This window comes from Cyprinodon tularosa, unplaced genomic scaffold, assembly GCF_016077235.1.
Source record: "Cyprinodon tularosa strain WSP-4 unplaced genomic scaffold, ASM1607723v1 ctg74, whole genome shotgun sequence".
NCBI lineage: Eukaryota > Metazoa > Chordata > Actinopteri > Cyprinodontiformes > Cyprinodontidae > Cyprinodon > Cyprinodon tularosa.
Genome location: NW_024039496.1, coordinates 217,954 through 238,891, shown reverse-complemented (window position 1 = coordinate 238,891; position 20,938 = coordinate 217,954). Strand labels below are relative to the sequence as shown.

Below are 20,938 nucleotides of genomic sequence, written 5' to 3'. Positions count from 1 at the left end.
ACTTTGTGAAAATAAAACACCTTTTCTCCTTTTTCACAACACAAGAGGTTTAACATTGGTAAAATGAAGCTGATTCAATTTTGAACCCAAAATTGTCTTTTAGATTTTTTTTTTTTTTTTTTTGCCAAATAAGGCTGAAAAAACACAGTTAAAACTTCATGCATGAACAGAAAGGAGGCAGGAGTATCAATCAGCATGCTTTATATTCAACCTGACAGCAATAAAACCCAACAAACAGTCAAAAAAAAGGCAGCACTTTATTTCATGTGCAGTATGGCAATATGTAAAACAGAAATAAAGTCAAAACTATATTTGTAACTGATGTAAAACAAAGTGGAATAATTCGTTACAATCAATTCCCTAAAAGCAGATTTTTATATTTCCCAGCTGTTTGCAGAGCAAAACTCTTTAATACTCCTAAATACAAACAAACTGTCTTATTTTCTTACACAAAGTCTGCAATATGTCGAACACATCAAAGGTGGAGAAACATACACTTTCAAAAGATGTTGACAATTTTTTATCACAGGACAGTGGAGAAGTGTTTGCTACCCGATAGATTTCTTCCTTTGTTGTTTTTTTACTTAACTAAAACATAATTTATCATCAAACAAATGTAACCAGGGTAAATGGAAAATAGCCTTGAGTTTATTTTATAAAAGAAAAAAAATCAGCTTTTTCTTAGTAAAAAATGTCTATGACTTTAGTTTTAAATTAAGTGTTAAAGTGATCAGTCACATTATTTCAGTTGGGTTAACAAGCAACATCCATCTGTAGTTAATACTGACTCACCTGGAAAAGCAAGAAACTATGTAAACAACATGAGGTGGACTCAGTTCTCAAGAAACAACCCACTATCAGTCTAAAATGTTTAAGGACTGATCAGAAACAAATTATCTACTATATATTTGTGCTGATGAAGGTTATAGAGCCACTTTTGAGGCTTTGAGACTTCAGCAACCACAGTGAGACCCATTATCCACAAATAGAGATAATAAGAAAAAACACTGCATATACCCATATACATGATTACTCTTCAACGAAGCAGGGACAGAACCATCTGAGTCAATTAATGTCAGTGGTACCTCAACATCCAGATAGAAACTGGGCAAAAACAGCATCCCTGGGAGAGTTCAAAGGCCAAAACCACTGCTTGCCCAAACAAACAGGACAAAAAGCATTTTGATGCTGCCAAAGACTTGCCGGAAAAACATCTGTGGAGTGATGAGATGAAGGTAAATCCTTGTAGTCACTTAAATCCAGCATAAAACTAACACAAAGCACATGATACTGCCACTTGACACACTGCTGGTAGTGTGATTCTCTGGAACTGCTTTGAATCTTCTGGACAGGAATAATGTGACATAAAGTCTTTAAACATTAATCTGACAAGACAGATCAAAACTTCTATAATGAACTGAAACTCTTCTGTAAATGAAATCAAATAAAACAATAAACTGCGAGTTCTCAGTAATGTTTGATGGTAGTTATAGTCACCAAACTTAGACAATATTCATACAAGCAGGTTTTCCTATATACTCTGTTAAGATGTGACATACGTATTTCCTCACATGGGACAGTACTGTATCTGACCTCTTTTCATGCAGTAAACGGAGCACCTCCAGTGATTTGGTTTCACATAGAGCCATGTTGGTTTGGACAACTATTTTTCACCCAGAGGATGAAACCATCATTTGAAAACTCTTACTATGGGTCAGAACAATAAAAATGAAATAAACCTACAAAAATAAAGATATAACAGGGCAACATCTCAATCTTGCAGTTTGGTATTCACTGTGTAATTCTCTTGGCCTAAAAAATATCCAATTTAATGCAATACAATGAGAAGCTAAATATCAACATCAAATTTTCTTTCCTCTTCTTTAACAAAATCAAAACTTGCTTTGAAAACAGCAACTTGCAGATTTAAAATAAAGTAATATATGATAAGGTCAGGATCTTTGATCATTTTCCTTCACCCTTGATGTGTCAACCTTCAGGACAGGGGCAAACTTTTGTTGCACAAGTAACCAAAACCAAAACATGTGCATGCCCTCTGTGCTTGAGCAGACTGCATATTGCAGCTTGTGAAAAATAAGCACGTAACAATGGGAACTGAGAATAAAATGGATGCCAAAACCATTGTGGAAGGAAGAAAAGGAAGATTGGACGGATAGGGCGGGGGGGGACTCCATCCATGTACCGAGACACCGGTAAAGAAGGGTAGGCGAGGTGCAGTGCGGTCGGTAGTGGAGTTAGAGCAGAATCACAGGTTTTTGTGAGTTACATGCTGGTTAAGTTTACCTTACTAGCTCGTTTCCAGTTTCTTCTCAAAAGCATGGTCTGTAAATGAGACAAAGCGGTTACAGAATGCCTCCTACTGTTCTCTTATTAAGGGTAAAGGGCACCAGGTTTACATAATCGCCCTGACCTGAAGCAAAGTAAGAGTTAGATGAGGGAAGTAGGTGAGGTCGCATCATGCAGGTTAAGTTAGCAGAAAGTGTATAAGCAGAGATATTACATGGTGTAATGGTTTAGTTGTATAGCAAGACATGCATAGACAATGACACATTTACATTAAGCAAACTCGAAATTACATGAAGGCCCACAGCATATCTACCTTCATTTATACTCTTTTTTACTCATATCTATTACTAGATACTAGATTACTAGAGAGCCAGTTTTTGTCCATTTCATGAGCTAATACTGTGATGACGCATTAATTTTGGTGAGTCTTTCATTTTAACAGGTCCCTTCAAAGTTTAAAACCTTTGTGGTCCTGCAACAGGCTTTAACTATAGTATTTCCATGTTTTACATTACTCAAACCTCACCTTTCTTATACAGGTATCAGCTCTTAGTTAGGTTTTTTATTGCCATAGATATTTCATTCAAATAGCATTTAATAAGAAAGGAATGGTAACCTGCAAAGTAGTTTTTTTGTGTTATCAATCAGTTTTTCATCTTGTTTTTACGTTTTTATTTAAATAAAATGTAGCGATAGGAATCACTAAAAGCTGTCAAATAAAAAATAATATCCACGACACTGTCCAACAGTCCCTAAACACAAACACCTCTTTATCTGACTGCAATCAATCATGTACACGTTAACAAAAAATATTTATCAGGAAAACGTTTCTGTGAATGTAACAATATTTATTTTGGAAAGACAGATATTTCAAATCCTCCTGAACAATAATAGCTTTTTTTTTATGTCCTTCAAATGAAAAACATTCTTGATTGCACTTATAATATTTCCTCCAAACTTAAGTGCAAGAATGCCATCCATTAATTAAGACATTTTAGATGAATCTGGACACCTAATTTCTGAGAAAAGTCCTCTTGCATACCTTTAACATTCCCTTATAAAAATTGCCTTGGACTATTGTGCGTTACATTGTGTGCTTTTTAGCTGTTCTTATACTGCCAGCAGTAAGTTCTGTGTACTTAAAACTAAGGTTGCTGCTAATCAGACATCTTATAAATTGTACAGAATGACAACTCAAGAAGCAGTGGTTATTATAATGCTTTATTACCTGAATTAACTTTAAATATTCAAAGCTGGATCCCCTGAAAACACTGAGCCTTTTGATCTTATATATTAATAGTTTTTTGTATTTGACTCTGAACACCCACAACTATCTTATCATGGTAAGGTGAAAGTTCAGTTTTCAGCAGTAAGCTTTGCAGCTTAAACAGACTTATTTAGCATAGTGCCTGTAAGATCATGTATTAAGAGTTGAAATGTCTGAACTAATTTACAGGCATCTGATCAAAAATATAATTATTAAAATTACTGAAATGTAACCTCAAGTGTGCAAAAACACTTAAAACGTTCAAACATGTATCTCTTTTGCATAACTTTTCTTTTTGGCTCTCATTTATAAATTATTCGCTATTTGCATGCACAGAATGAGGACTGCCAAGTTATTGACTTGGTCCAAATCTGCTGGTTTGGCTTAGCTAGAAAAGGCTTTAGACATGAACATAATTAAATGAAACTGACAATATTCCTTGAAAAACTAGCGCCTAATGAGAGTATTTGCCTATTCATATTATTGCAGATATTTTACTGAAGTTTTCTGGATATATGCCACATCTCTTTGTTTTGTAAAGTTCCTTGAGAGAACATATGTGAATTAGTGCTGTAAAGAGGATTATTTTTATTATTCATATATGAGTCTGTTAAACCCTAATAATTCCCATGAATGAAATAAATGCCAGCTAAATATTAACTAGAACCATTTTGTATTTGTATTTGAATCACTGGTTCTAAAGCAATAACCGTCCGTACCAATAACTTAGTTGTTAAATCTTTCATATGAGTAACTTAAGAAAAAATGTTGCTTTCACCATTTTTTTTGCTACCTCTAATCTTCTCTCAGGTACGAACAAATTTAGACTACTCTAAACGTCTCAGTCAGCTGTTATCCAAAGCTAGTTTTTCACTAAATGACTACATTTGTTTTCGTTAGAGGCAATAGTCCATATTATTAGGCTACATCATGACACAATGTAACTCTAAAATTATACTTTTTCATTTTCTGATGACTGAACTATTTGTCACTACACCTGCAGCTGTTGTGTCAGTCTCCAGATGAAAATTTGTTGGTATTTTATCAATGGAAAGAACAGTTAGAGATCAAGCTACTAAATAAACATCTGGAACAGAAAATAATTAGAAAGTTCAGTAAGGCACCTCTAACGGTAAGACTTGCAGTCATTTCCCTCCATGGCCGCTCCTTGGCTTAGTTATCACACTAAAATGTTTGGGTCTGTCTGACTGTCAGATTATAATTTTTTTTACATACGTTTATGCATAGTGAGAGAGACAGGAGGTGCGATGAAGGGATTACAGGCGTGCGTGTTTATAGCTAAGGACATTTAGCTGAATGTCATTGTGTTGGTTGATGGCAAACTCATATAAGGCATTAAACTCATACGTTGTTCCGCTTGTGTCCATCAGTAGTTTTCATTGACTGTTTTCGGATTAAATGATTTTTCTTTTAATATATTTTTTTATAATTTTTTCTTCTGTGTAACTTCTGTTATTATTTACAGCTGTTGTAATTTATTTCCCACTGCTTTGCTTTTACTGGTCCTTTAATTCTGCTGCTCAGCAGAACTTCGATCTGCGAACCATTACGGTTTTACTTCTTCGTCTTCAATGTCCTTTCTATGATTGGACACTGTGGGTATATATGCAAAATTTATATTCCACAAAACGTGTGCTCACTTAATCACAGGTACAGAGCATCACCTTAAGGAGGATCATTTATGATCCTTTACTGAATTAAAAAAGTTATGATTTACCTGTGGTATATTTAGCAAAAGCCCTGTGAAATAATAACAGTCTGCAAGCCAAACGAAAAGGACCCAGGTTTACCGACTAAAATCTTTATTTATATCGTTTTACCCAAAGGATTTGATAAAACTGTGAAACTCTATTAGTGACGGATGAAAATTCCTAATGATTTAGGCTCTTGTTTTGAATTTAGCAGGCTGTCTGTAATGCATAGAAAAAAAATTAGCGTGTGTGCTTGAGTTAAAGTGCCTCTATTGGACATTTGATTCATCTGTTTTATATGACTTACAGAGAGCAAATAAATACATAATTAAATAAGATCTTCTTTGATTCATTCATCTATCTGTAAAAAATAAAACACAAAGACAGGTTGGAAATATATTCTGCTAAAGATAATTTCTTCATTGCAGAAAAGTTTGCTTTTTTTCTGCAAAATAAAAAAAAAATTCAATGAAGAATGGCTCAAGACTTTTGCACACCAATAGTTTGCTAAACAGCCACCTGGTGCTGATTCATGAGTTTTGTAATATTTTAAAAAATCTCATTTTTGTTATTCTTTTTCACACCACTAGATGGCACCAGAGATGTTGCCATGTATGTTTTTTTTAACAGTAGGAGAATCCAAAATGATGCTTAACCTAAATAGAGTTTATTTGTTTTGTCAAACGGGGGCTGTGTGAACCAAAGCCCAGAAAAAGCAGCAGAATTAAGACATCAGATCAAAAGGAATAAAATATGTCCCTCATGACACTGTCCTGATTGGAGCAGAGCATGTTAGAATCCAATTAAACAAACAAATAATTGAACAGAAATAAATGCAACTGAATCACTAAGTGTATCCGCAGAGGCATGAGACACACATAATTAGGAAAGAAGATCTTCTACTCTTTGAACATCCACATTTTTTGTAGATGAACTCTTGTGTTTATGCCTTTGCGTTTGCTGACTTGTAATGTTTCCAGAACCTGCAGCTAAAATAAGGCAGCACCCTTCAGTTCAATATCAGCTCCATGTGCTACACATATGTGGTAAAACAGTTTATCAACTTATAATCATGTTTATGGATTTTCTCAGTAGTATAACTTATGTGGAATCTGGCAGTGTAAATACAGAGTAAATTAAACATTGTTAAATAGGCTATGCAGTGTCAAAGTAAATTGACTCTTTTACAGTTATTACCACAATAACTGGAGAAAGATAAACACTATGTAGAGAGTTAATTTAACACTTATTCAGAGTGTGACCAAATGCGCACTTAAAGTGTTACCTTAACACTGCAAAATATACTATAAATATACAAACATATCCAAAACACCTAAACTTTTGCAAACCATAAACTTTATACATACATATTTTAATTTTATATGATAGGCCAACAAAATCTAAAAAGTGGACTGAATGCTAGATGACTTTCTCTTTTTTCATTAATGAAATTACTGAAAGCATTGAAGATGATTAGTTTTTTGGACCGTCTGTCTTTTGGATTCCTGTTAATTGCTCTGCGATATTCCCAGTCCCAGATAATCCCTGTCTCAACTATTTCACAGCCTCCAACAGGCTTTCTTCCAGTTGTATATAAACTGTCCTGCCCTACTGGAGAAAAGCATTCCAACAACATACTATCCTTTCACTAGCATATTATACCTGTGGGATGGTGTGCTCAGGATAATGCAAAGTGTTTATCCTCTGCCACACATAACGTTTTGCTCAGAATAGTCTAATTTTGGTCTCATCTGGTTAGTGCATGTTCTATTGTCTTGTATACAGTTTGTGTTATACTTTAAACTCAACTTGATCAGGCTTTCTCTGCAAGTCGTCCGAAAAGGCAGGATATGTTGAAAGCACAGCTTCTTTGAATAATACACAAACTGATTAATGTTTAGGTGGATGGATTGCAATCATAATCTTTCCAATGTCAAAGATTAAATAGAGCTTTATGAGATTTTTTTTTTTATTAAAAAAAAAGAAGAAATGACTGTGTTTAGGTTTTGCTTAGTTTTTTTTTTTAACCGATTGTGATGTAGGTTGGATAAGAATTGGCCAACATGTCCAGAAAACATGGAGGACAACAGTTGGATTAAAGTAGAATGAGCAAAGAAATCCCCACAGATTAAACATGAATGTCTTACAGCATCCTTTATGTCTCCCTCCTTTGGTGACAGAGTGACGGCGAGTTCCAGGCTCCCCAGGTTATGTTCAGGATACTGTGGATCCTTCAATTCCAAAGTTACATCCAACGTCCTGCGAGGATAGAGAATCTAAAATGTTAACCTGCTAAACTTTATCATGAATAATGTAGAGCCAAAGCAGTGCATCATTTAAGACTTTTATATAAAAACAAAGAACTTTAGACAGACAAAAAGCTCTTACGTCATCATAACAGCTTTTCTTAAAATTTCTCACAAATAGCCTTTAAAATAAAAAAAATAAAAATGTTCAAGAATTTCAGTACACCCCTATCAAAAAGATCTGACTACAGTGAGGCCATAATACTAAAATAAAAAGATAAGCATTTAAACTGCACCATGATTAAAGGAATATCCCTGATCACCTTCAATTAACAATCATTTTGCAAAGCCATTAATCTGTCAATATTTTTTTCAATTACTAAAGGTTCATTAAAGAAGGGTTTTACAAAATGAAACCTGGTGAAACTATTACTTTTCCACTTCAGGAGTTCTGGATAGAGCATATTGTCGACAAAAAAGTTTTTTTAATCTTAAAAGCAAAATGTTTTTATATTTTTTCAAATCTTGGTACAATAACCATTCTGAGTGGGTTGCTCTGACAGCTAAAGGAATGTTTTAATCTCTCTATACTCCAGTTAATGAATTATTGATTGCTAAATTAGTTGATGATTAATACAACAATCAATTAATCATGAATAATCTGATTGTTTCAGCCCTACATTATATGTAAACTTAAACGCTGACAAAACAAGATCCATATTTTATTTAAGTCACAGGGTCTAATGGGAGCAACCTTGAGTCAACAAACACTATCTGAAAACGGCTCACCAAAATTTTAAAATCTGCCCTAAGGCAGCTATGAGTTTCTCACAATAAGATGCATAAAATTTGCCTGTTTATTACAGAGGATTGCAGCTAAAGCCATATTCTCTTTCAGATACACAGAACAAGACAGAAGCACAACATCTGGGAACATCTGTGCAACATTAAGTCTAAATGTTGGCTGCTGAATAGGCCTAAAACAACATTTACCCATTCCATTGCTTCATCAGTGGAATAGGTTGGTTTTATTTTTTATTTTTATTTGTTTGATTTTCCATAGTAAATCCTGTATTCTTCACAAATATAAGGCAGATAAAAAACTAAAATTCTGAGTAAAGTGAAATGTGCTTCAGGGTTTTAAATTGTTATTTAGTTTATTTAACTCTTGTGATTCTTTAATTTCCTTGTGAAGCAACCTGCAAATGTCTGCCAGAAGAGGGCAGCAAAGGACAACCTAACAATGACTGAAGTTAGTCTACACTGTCTTCCAAAAACAATTTCCCTTGAACTTCCCAACTTATGTCATGTTACAGCCAAAGACTGTAATGGAACAATACATTTAAAGAACATTTAGATATGAATCTGCAGAGTATAACATGCATTTGAATGCAGTCCCATTTGCTTTATCCGCCTTCTTTACAGCTACAAACTGATAAATATTCCAAATATGGGGCATGCAGGTGGCACAGCGGTTAAAGCGCACGACCGATGTACGCAGGCCTTAGTCCTGAATGTCGGTGACCTAGGCTTGAATCTGATCTGTGGTCCTTTGCTGCACGTCTCTCCCCCTCTCTCATACCCCTTTTCCTATCAGTCTACTCATGAAACAATGAGCCTCTAGTGCTGCAAAAACTCAAAAAAATAAAAATAAAAAATTCTACACACAGGGGGATACAGAGTGTTAGATCTTTTTTTTTGTGTTGTAGAAGAATGGAGATTAGATTTATGTCTCATTTGTTCAGAGCATCTTTTTTTTTAAATGTTTGCTGAACACCAATGCATACTCAGGGTGGACAGAACAACAACACAGCTCTTTCTGGTGGGGCATTTATGTGCAGAACTCTCAGAAAAAACTCATAGATACCCCCTACTCTGAAAAACAGCATAGAAGTTCTGTCCAGATGATGTGTCAAGAACGAGGTGCAAGACCTCCCAAAGTAAAAACTCATAAACATGTTATTTCCTCTGCCTTGGTAGAGGTTATGTATTTATATGTCAAGTATACACATTCATATAGATTGCAAACTGAGCTTTAATTTTCTTCAATAAAATCTTCCCTTGCAGACCTTTTACCAGATGGTTGAGCTGTAAACTGATTTTTCCAGCTGATCGCTGTATCTCTGCAGCTTCTCCTAAATAACCACTGGCCCCTGTCTACTTCTCTGTCCTTTTGCTTTCTCTATCAGTTTAGCCGTCCAGCTCCATGTGTGATGTTTGGCACCTATGATTTAAATCTTTTGGTTCAGTATGATGGATCGAAAAGTCCAATGTAAGATAATCACATCTCACAAAGAGTTTCTGGTGATTTGTTATCTTAAACTTACCAGACTTTACATTTCTCCAGTTCTGAACTGCCTCTTTGAATAATGTTCCCCTTGATTTGCTGGTATGTTTTAGGAAAATCTTTTTGAAAGTTTTGTAGTCATAATCTTTGCATTTTTAGATGATTGAACAGAACTAAATGAGATGTCTGGATATTGTTTAAACCTGCTGTCATGTTTGTTTACTAATGTTCTTTAACAACTTCTAATGAATTACAGAACCGCCGCATTTATACAGTGATCAGGTTAAAACTGAGTAAATCATATTTTATTTTGAGATATCAGACTAAATGGAGTTATTACATTTTAAATCTTTATTTGTTTCAGTGGTAACATGAAACAGTAAGAGAAAGTGCTACAGATATGAAAAGGTGGTGAGAGAAATAAGAAATTACAAAAATATTTGAAAGCAGCCTGAATCTTAGTATTTCTGCTTAAAGCTCTCTGTAGAATCACCAAGGTCAATACATAAAATATAATCTGTGTGAAAAAAGGAATTAAGAAAGCTCAAAGCAATAGGAACAAAAAAACAAAACAACAACAGGAAAACCTCTGATGTTCGAGTGATTCCAGATGAAGATACGCTGAGCCCATAAAATCATCCTGGAGTCCAAAATCATAGTCAAACACCTACAGAAAGACACAAACGATCAGAATGAAACACAAACATTATTTCAATTCTAATGTTGGACATATTTTTATTTCCATATAAAAATTAGAGATTAATTCACAACCAAATTACACTGTTGTCCAAAACACACTTTCATGTTGAAAACATTTTGGACATGGATCAAATCTAAAGCTAAATATGCTCACACTTTTCAAATTGTGTTCAGTTAATGATAAGCTGGAGTTCTAATAGTTGCAAAGAAGCCAAATAAAGAGAGATATAGGTTATAGTTTCTGTATTTATTTCTGCAGTAAACAGAAGCTTTGGAGCTTAAACTAAAGCCAGAAATGATCTTTTAAGATAAGTGCTTGTGGGATTAAAAGGTCGCAGGTCCAAGCCCAGTTTCTAAAGTGAACGACCTTCAACACTTAAAGAGACACTAAAAGCTTCTATGTAATTATAAATAACGAATTCTAAGGCAAGGCAAATATTAAGGTTAAGAGGCTGAGCTCGTAGATGATGATAAATAACATAGTTATGTATAATATATTACATTTCTGACTGTATATCCCTGTAATTATTACACAATGTAGCTTTAAGATGCATTTTAACTTTTATTTTGGATCATTTTGGCAATTAAGAACAGAGAGTGTTTAAATAAAAGTCACCCCAAAATACTATTGGCAGTCTTTTAAACCTTGTGAAAAAAATAAATAACACACACGTAAAACCACCTAATCTACAGTATTATACCATAGAAGATGAATGTGTATATTTTAGCCTTATAGCAGATAAGGTCAAAAACTGACTTACTTTGACATATAGCGGCTCCCTAAGGGTTTCCACCAAAAGGCTGACTCTCTCATCCCACACTGGGTTTAGATTTTTATGGATCGTTTTGCTTCTGAACACTTCCTTCCCTCCGATTTTAAACTTCACATATGGGTCACTGGTCCCTGGAGATTGGGGAAAAAAGGCAAACAGGAACAAAAATCATTAGAGAGAAACAAACAATACTATGAAAAACCTCTAAAAAATATTTCTGAAATGGATAAAACAAAACCAAATAGGGTGAATGCAGTTTGCAAAGCAAGTTGGTGGGGAGTTTATATTATCATTGGGTCTGTTTAACTGGTTGAAAGCTGAACTTTTTCTTTCCCAGACAGAACCTTTTCAAACATAGAAAGTAGTTTTAGATCATTGCTTGTTTATTGCTTTTGTATTTCTGCTTCCTTCTCCTTGAGCCCCAGTTGGCCTCGGCAGATGGCCGCTCACACTGAGCCTGGTTCTGCTGGAGGTTTCTTTCTGTTAAAAGGGAGTTTTCCTCTCCACTGTCGCTACAAGCATGCTTGGTGGTAGAGAATCAATAAGTGGATGCAATCGGCTGGTTTTCGTTAGATAGAAACCTTTCAACCAATCCTACTGTATGATCTGCTTGAATTTTTCTCTGAAGTGCCTTGAGACGACGTGTGTTGAGAACTGGCACTATAGAAAAAAACGGAATTGAATTAAATCTGTTACACCAGAAATTATAACAAATAAAATAAAATAGAAAAGGATGAAAACAACTCAACTCACTTTCATTGATTTCTCTATTAGCTTTTTATGTCCTGATCCCTCCTGGGTTTAGAACCAGTTATTCTCACTTAATAAAGTTGATTTACGTCAACAATTCTACCTCCTGCCTTCCACCTCTGACTAGATGCATTCCCCACATTTTATGTTTAGTTCTTTTCTTTTCATCCTATTTATAATTTCCATGGGACCCTTAATTTGCCACCAGGAAGTCTGACATCCCCCGCTTCTACATGTGAAAAAATCCCAAACTGAGCAACATGCTTCCTTTACACGAAAAATAAAAAGATGAAATTTCAGCAAATCTTCTCCAACTTAATAACATTATTGCCAACTTTGAAAGCCTTTCATACAGGGCCAATTTTTCTATAACAAATTAAACTAGAGATTTTCTAACCTACACACATTTATAAGGGATTTTCAAATGAAACCGTCTCAATTAGGTTTTTAAAGTTTGATACCTTGTAGGTATTTGCATTGTCTTATCAATGGTGCATTACCATTCATACTTAGGCATTATAATTATTTTTAAAGCTCTGATTTGCCATGCCTTTCTTGTTTTGTTTTAGTAGCATCATCAGAGGCAGTATTTGACCACTAGATGGTAGGATTGTCCTAAAGTCTCGGATTTGAGAAGCTCCTGCTTAAGAAAATTACTTATGGCTGAACATTTATTATGCAGACCCAGAGAGAAACATAGTTGTCCTGTCTATCTGCTCCCCATCTGCTTTATTCAGCTAATTTGATAAGAACCTCTAAAGCGTCACAAAATAGATCTTACTACTATATAAATACTGAAAACAAGAAAAAAAATTGGGTTTAATAGATTAAAGGTTTACTGAATTTTAGAAATAACTGTTTGATGGTGAGAATTTATAATTTATAATGAAAGTGTAGTCAAAGCAGTGCTTTTGCAGGACACATTAAAGTTTATGGGCTTGATAGGATGCACTCCTGAATTGATAAAACAGTACGAGGGAAGGGTGGTTAATCCCAAGCATTTTTAGAATGGCCCATGCACATACGATTAAAGTCACCTTCATAAAAGGAAAAAAAAACATAATTTATCTACAAAAATAATCAAATCCTAGACCACAACATTAAATGTCTGTAAAATACAGCCTAATACTGTCTATATGGAGGAGACAGCATCTACTGAAATGTTACCGCATGTATGAATCTGATATTTCTCCCTGTTGTTGAGGCTTCTTTTAATTTTATTTGCTGAAAAGGTTATTTTAATACCTTCTACTTGTTTTAAAGGAGCCCCAAAGGAGTTTTGCTGTCCGTACAAATATAAATGCAAATCTGTAATACCCACTTCAAATGAAATTGTAAAAGTGTTACAAAAAAATTTGACTTCTTTTCCATTTTATCACAACACAACCATACAGTAGTTTTATTACTTCACAATTTGATTTTTTTTTTAAAATAAGACAAATTGATGCATCATTTTGTCGCAAAAAAAATGACACAATTTATTTTCCTTTCTTTTTAGCTCTGTTATGTAGTTCTAATCAACCCCTCGTGATAAAATTAGATCAAATCTAATGAAAACCGTTGTCTTTAAAGTCACCTGAATTTAAGGATGAAATAAACTGAACATTGTTCTGAACACACCATTCCCTCAGTGAATCATGGTGGCAGCATTATGCTGTAGTAATTACATTGTTCAACAGGAACAAACAAGCTAATTAAATTCAACAGATAAATGTTTGGAGCTTAAAAAGAAAAAGAATGAGAAATGAGCCCAGGTTCCCTTTCCCCCTTAACATACAGCCAGAGCTATCATAGATTATTAAGCATAATCTGTTACAGGGTACATCAAAAGTCCTGACCAAAATCCTATTGAGAGCCTTTACCATACTGTATATATTATATTTCTTAGATAAAATGTGCTCACCATTAAATAAAAAAAAAAAACACTAACTTTAAAATTAGACTTAAAGGCTTTCTCTAAAAAACCTTGGTGACTCTGCAACCTACTGATTCAATAGGAAATTCATTAAATGTTCAATTTAATGTTCATTTATTTAATATGCTAATTAGGGAAATTGTGCATCAAATAACATTTTCAGCAATAAAAATGCAATAAATAGCATAAATCCTATTTGTTGTTTTTTGTGTGCAAAAAACATAAACATAAAAACAAACATAAAAAACATAAAGATAAATAAAAGAGTCTAGTCTTGTAAATTCATCAAATTAAAGGCAAATGATGCAAGGTTTGTCCTGAAGAAATAACACAGAATGCTAAAAATAAATAAATAACAGACTAAGGAAAAACAACTAAATAAAACTAGTATAAAAGAAATAAATATATAACATTTTGGGCAAGTTGTTGAGCTATTAGTTGATAGTGAGAGTTTAGCAGACTGCAGGACCTGTGGTCACATGGTGTTAATTGGCAAGGAAGTGATTAAATTGGTTGGATTATATGCTTTTGAAAGCTGAAAACTGAGGCCCCTCCTTCTGTTTGGAGTTGTTTTGCTTTTATTTTTCCTAAGTGGCCTCATTCAGTGCTCTTGCATTTCATTTATTTTTCTTTGGAGGAAGCCCTGTACTACTTTCAGCTTTAACAGATATACACTTCATAATTTTACCTGATAACTACCCACCTGCAAACCCTTAAGAGTCCTTCTTATTAGTGGCCAAACATATCTCAGAGAACCAGACAGCCCTATTATTAGGAGACTCCAATCTGCATGTGAATACAGATCTGCTAAACAGTATATTATAAACAGCTTCAACTGTCAGAACTTCTCCCTCTAAAGAAAGCATTTCAGGTGAAGGAGAAACAATCAATCAAACAAAATTAAATAGAACTCTTGTGTTATTTGCCATTTTGGAGCTACCTAGATTACAGCAAATATTCACCACCAAATTTCATAGACAAAATTATAAATGTATACTCTTTCCACTTTACAATGATGAACTTCTTGGTGGCAGCCTGTAATTGCAAATCCAGATAAATAACAACAGAGTTCGTGTTTGCAATGGGATTAAATGAGGATAATTTCAAATAGTATCAATATTTTATGAGGCAATAAATATAATAAATAAGCATAGGAAACTTATTTTCTAATATCTGAAGATGAGTCTTACTGTTTAAGCACTTCTTGTCTAAGTATGAAAGTGTCTATCCTGATTGATAATTGGATAATAACCCACTCCAACATAATTAGCTTGATGGTGTTTAAAAAAGGCAGTAAAAGCCCAATGATGTCAACAGTTCATATTTTTACACCATCATAAATCTCTGAACAGGCACGGGGAAATATTTTTAGTCATAAAAACAGAAAGACCCAAAGCAAAAAATGAGGTCTGCTTTGCTTGAATAAAGACCATTGATGTTATGCTGCTACCAAAGCTTTGATGTGAGAACAGCATATATGCTGACAGGGGACTGCTGGGAGAAGATGGTCATTTCCTCACGTTTAGAAAGCATCCACATAGATATGTGCACTTCTGCTCTCAGACAAAAGCTATTACAGTCACACATATTTGTCCTTAAACTTGCTGTTGACAGATATCTGAAAAGAAGCTACAGCGGGAGACAAAAAATGCACAAGAGAAGAAAAGAAGAAGAATCAGAAATCTGTGGGACTGTGCTGCTTCTGAAGGGAAAAAGTTAAAGAACAAAAGCTAATTGATCCCAAACCACATCCCTCCCGGAAGACACTATTGCCTCAGAAGAAATCCTTTTTTTATATACATGTGTTTCTGTCTTTCTGTGCCTCAGTGGGTCAATATTAACCAGACACACATCACTGACTCACAGGTTCTGCATCCCTCAGAGCTGGCTTTATGGGGCCATAACACACACAGGCTGAACAGTATGAAATGGAAAAGGCTGCCAGTGTGGGAGGAAGATGAAAATGATCAGGAGTGGGTCCAGCACAGAGGAGGAAAAAGAAGAACATTCTTGGAAAACAACCAGATATATCCACTTACTTAATATGTCCGATTTTTTTTTAAGCATTTACACCTTTGGAGAGACTTATCTCAACAGTGATGCAAATGCAACGAGTGATGCACTAACCACCAAGGGCTAGTGGGTGCTTGGATCAATTACACATAGATTGTTGTAAGATCAATAAGCTCTAGAGGAATGAGCAATGATTGACATGGCTGTTTTATAGACAATGGCGCCAAGGGCTGTGATCCACTCCGGGGGAATGAGAGCATGAAATGGAAGCTCTGTGTAAGGAAAGATTGGGTGCAAAAAGTACATATGTCAGTCACCAACACACTTGGAGGGTAATTGTTGTTGGTATAAATGTTCAGGTAGGAAACGGTTTACAGTCTTGAGTCAGTTGTGCTTCTTATCGCTTTATTTGGATTTATAGTTATACATATGCATATACATATATCAGAATCAGACATACTTTAATAATCCCTAAGCGAAATTACTTTTGTTACATGCTCCAGATATACAAACCATTATATATATATATATATAAATACAACAAACCACACAAGATAATATAAATATATACATATAAATGTAAATATATACACATATATGTCATGAACCGAGGACAGATGGACCCAGTATTCAGGAGAGACAGTCAGTAGGAAAGTTCAAAAGGTTTATTAAAATAAAAACAAAACAAAAGCGGAGCTGTGGCTCGCGGACACTGCAGGCAGGGGGGGCGGGGCACCGCCCAATCTCAGACACTCTGGTTTAACAGTCCAGACCACAAGTGTCCCAGTGCTGCAGTCCCAGAGGTGATGGTGGAAGCTGATCCTGGTCAGGGATCCAGAACAGACAGGAACAGACAGAAACAGGCAGGATCCTGATCAGGCAGGAACAGAGACAGGTTGCAGGATCCAGACTTCCAGGCATCCACAGGCTTCCAGGAGGGTTCAGAGTCTTACTGGGACCAGAAGCATGACCAATTGGTCACGCACAGGAGCAGACAGGAGCAGGTGCAGACAGGCAGGCTCAGTGGAAGAGGGTAGCCGAGACAGGATGTGGAACCTGAACTTGAAGCAGACTTTAAACTGGTCTCCACCCAGGAGCCAGGCTTACTTAGATAAAAACTGAACCTCCCCCCATAATGAGCCAAAAACCCAGAGGACTCCGCAGGGGAGGAACAGTGGACGATCAGGAGACGAGACAAACACTAAAACCCTCTTTCCACTGGCAGCTAGGATCCAGGACATGAACCAAATAAAAACTGAACAGAAAGACTGACAGAAAGACAAGCAATGATCTGGCCCTGAATGCTCAGGCTGAACTGAATATAAACCAGAGGAAACAGGTGAGAGGAATTAATTATAATGAGGCAGGGAGGGAAGAGGGCAGGTGAAAGGAATTACTAATTAAGGGAGAGCAAACAGGCCAGATCATGACAATATAACTCTAGCTCCAGAAAAAAAAAGTATATATATAACTATATATATGTATATATATGCATATGTATAACTATAAATCCAAATAAAGTGATAGATTTATATATATATATATATATATATATATATATATATATATATATATATATATATATATATATATATATATATATATATATATATATATATATATGTTTGTATATCTGGAGCGAGAAACAAAAGTAATTTCCCTCTGGGATTACTAAAGTATGTCTGATTCTGATTCTTTAATTACTTTACAACTATGATTAAGAAAAAATAAGGGTTTAGGACGGGTTTAACAATGTATAGTATAAGTGTAAAGCCTTTAGTTGGAGTTATGCAAGATTCTGAATATTCAGAAATCTTTTAAACCTTTTTAACATGTAATTGCAATATTTTGATTTTAAGATAATATCATTTTCTGGAGCTATTGATCATAGACACACCACAAACTCCCAAGTCAAAGTCCTGTGCAGGTTGTAACTGTCTAAGGAAGACTCATCCTCATATTGCTGAGATTTATTCACCAATAGAAGAAGAGGAAGACCAAGGAGTTGGTGAACTTTCTCAAGGGAAAATATATCTATGATAGATGTGTTTTGGTTGCCTGTTTAAGCTGCAACCACAGAGAGCCTTGACTGAGAGCTCAGTGCGACACTCCTTTGAATTTTTGTACGTGTGTAGTAAAGACTTTTGTTAGCAGACTTTTTTTTTTCTGCCACAGAATCTTGGATCATGTCTCACAAACAGTGAGAGGGAGCATTTAGCAAAGTTTTGTTTGTTGAATAAATCAATAATTAATGATTTCTGTTCTAGTGATATACAGTAATTTCTACCATGAATTAAAGATTACTAAAATGTCAACGACAAGTAAGGCTGTAACTTTACACTTCACTCTCTTCTAAAGCATCCACTGCTTTTCATGGAAAATACAACTTTATAGACTTAAACTTAGACTCAGCTTTTTTTCCTTCAGGAAAATTCTGGTTCCAGTAGCTTATATAAAGCACAAAGAGTTAAAGCAAGATGCCATTAAAGATAAAAATACGACAGACAATATAAAAAGAGTGTATATAGTACAAAAAAGCATTAAAAAAAGAAAAAAGTCGTAGTTTCCTGGATTATGTTTCCCTTAAATCTGCACAGTAGAGAGATAAGGGAAGACTACACCGTAGTTGACTTGGATTATCGCGCTTGTACCGCAGAGGTTAGAATCCTCCGCATGAAATGTTTTTCTTTTTGCCTCTTTGCCCAGTATAATTACCCAAAAGAAAGAAATTAAGCAAAATTAAAAGGAACCAACACAACTGTATGCATCACATTTTCAGCTGGTTGCTCTTTCATCTTGTCAGATTGTCTCATTTGATAACAATTATCCTCTAGCCTCAGGTTTTAAAAGTTGGGTTTAATTTCCATAATATCCTCAATATCCTTTTCCATCTTAATTAGTAGTATTGCTAGCAGGAGCAGCCTCAGGAAACTCATACATCCTACTGTGCTGCATTCACTTGCATAACGTATTTTACACTAATTTAAAGACAATTTCAGTCCACATATAATTTAACAATTCAGAAAGCTAATAGTAGTTTTGTCTCTGTAATTGATTCATGGAAAATAATTTTATCTTCAAATGAAGCCTGAATTATTTTTGATTTTCATCAGCAGATAATGCCACTAAAATCAAATATTGGCCGGGGACTCTATTGACACACATTTCATAGGAAAAAGCAAATCGTTACTGATCTGTCTTAGGGTCCAAAGTACTTTATCAGTTATTTATTCAAAATTCATCTTTATCAAACTTCATAGATAAGTTAGATGTTTTAAGCTGCTCTCACACAAACATCACAATAGTCACTTAGAACTTTTCTTGTACGTACTATCTTAATTTAAATTAAACACATTTTAGCAACTATACTTAAAATAAGAAATTATTTTCACTTCCTAAAATGCAGCTTTTAAACCACTTCTCCGGATAATTGGAGCTTCAATCGTCAACTTTTACTTTTCTGATGATTTAAATAAACTAAGGAGGTATAATCTGTTTTTTTTGTTTTGTTTTTTTGGCTTAATAGACCGTGGAACCAGATTCGTTTTAGATATTACCCAAACCACAACAAATATATGAATAAGTATTAAAACTAATAAAACACAAAATAAAACTTAATAAACACAATGCGTCCTTCAATTTTAGATGGCTTTTATTGATAGTCATAACAAATCAGTGTACCAGTAGCCAAAACTAAAAATAAATCTGTTTATAAGAGAACACAGCAGGTAACTTTGCATTGGGTGTGGTGCAAACACACATCTGAAAGCAAATGGAAGCCCTCTTTTAGTGAGTGTCTTCTCAACAGAGAACATAATCAACCACACAATTAAATCCTCTGAACACCTAATAGAAAACAACCATAACGACTGCTCTCTGTGTCTATTAGATGGAAAACCTGCCTGCCGTTCTAGACACCTGAGCCCTGAGGATAATGTAATGGTCCTATTAAAAACAAATACAGAGAACCCATTTTACAAGAAAAAAAACAGAAAAATATATAGGAAATGCTTAGACATTGATTTTTTAAAATCTTTTTATAGAACTACTACCACCAAACCAACTCAATCTGATGCTTACAGACACAACAGTCCAGTCTTAAAATTCAGCATGAACTAATAGCCCCTAGGCAAATCCTCAATTACAACGAAATGGGTCAGTCAGATTCGTTCTCATTATAACACTATTAAATAGTCACCCTGTCCCAAACATAGAGTTCCCTCAGGGACTCCTTTGAATTATGAATATTCTTATATAGCTGACTTAAAATCAAGTGTACTCCACCACTAATGTGCTCATGCATTTTGATAATGCATACCATATTAACTGGATTCCTGCTGTGAAAATAATGAGCTATTTTCTTCTTTTTTACCCCCTCTCTGCTAGTTTCACTGACAAGAGATTTAATTACTACAATAACATCTACAGTATTTCAACCACTCAGCGAACAGCAGGCTTGTTTAAATTGTTCAGACTCGATTTAGGCTGGGCTATCCTACCAGATTTAAAAGAAGAAAGCCTCAGATTTGAAATTTGTCAGAGACCAAGATCAAATTTGTTGCGGAAAGATAAATGACAAGTTGTATGACAAGAATTGTAATTTGTGAGCAGGACTACAGAAAAGGCACAACTGTGTCATAGCTGTTTGTAATGCAGGGAGGACAGAGGCAGGCTGATGTACAAGAAACAACCAGGTCATCACATAAATAATGAAACAACCTGAAAAAAACATCTTATACAATCTGAAATTATAATTATATTATAAGAATACTTTAATATTGAGACAGGACAGACATCATCTTTGGACCAATGTAAGCAACAGTAAACTATGACTACATGGTCATCAAGGATGATGGACATTGAAAGCACATGACTTGATGCAATCTTCTGGAAATTCTAAGATAAATAAGCATTTTACTTTAAATAATCTGCTAAACTTGACTATATTGTTTGATAGTTAAGATAAACA

At 34.7% G+C, this 20,938-nt stretch overlaps 1 protein-coding gene across 6 annotated transcripts in view; it reads right to left on the bottom strand.

The window, feature by feature from the left end:
- mctp1a (multiple C2 domains, transmembrane 1a) overlaps positions 1-20,938 on the bottom strand; it is a 171,961-nt gene that overhangs the window by 75,138 nt on the left and 75,885 nt on the right. For 4 of the 6 annotated variants that reach the window (XM_038269858.1, XM_038269860.1, XM_038269863.1 and 1 more), the window contains exons 3-6: positions 11,280-11,422; positions 10,407-10,486; positions 7,434-7,545; positions 2,305-2,343 (exon numbers count right to left, since the gene is read on the bottom strand). In XM_038269858.1, the coding sequence (XP_038125786.1) occupies positions 2,305-2,343; positions 7,434-7,545; positions 10,407-10,486; positions 11,280-11,422 (374 nt within the window). The remainder of the gene's footprint in view (positions 1-2,304; positions 2,344-7,433; positions 7,546-10,406; positions 10,487-11,279; positions 11,423-20,938) is intronic. The other 2 variants (XM_038269859.1, XM_038269861.1) reach the window with 1 other exon arrangement.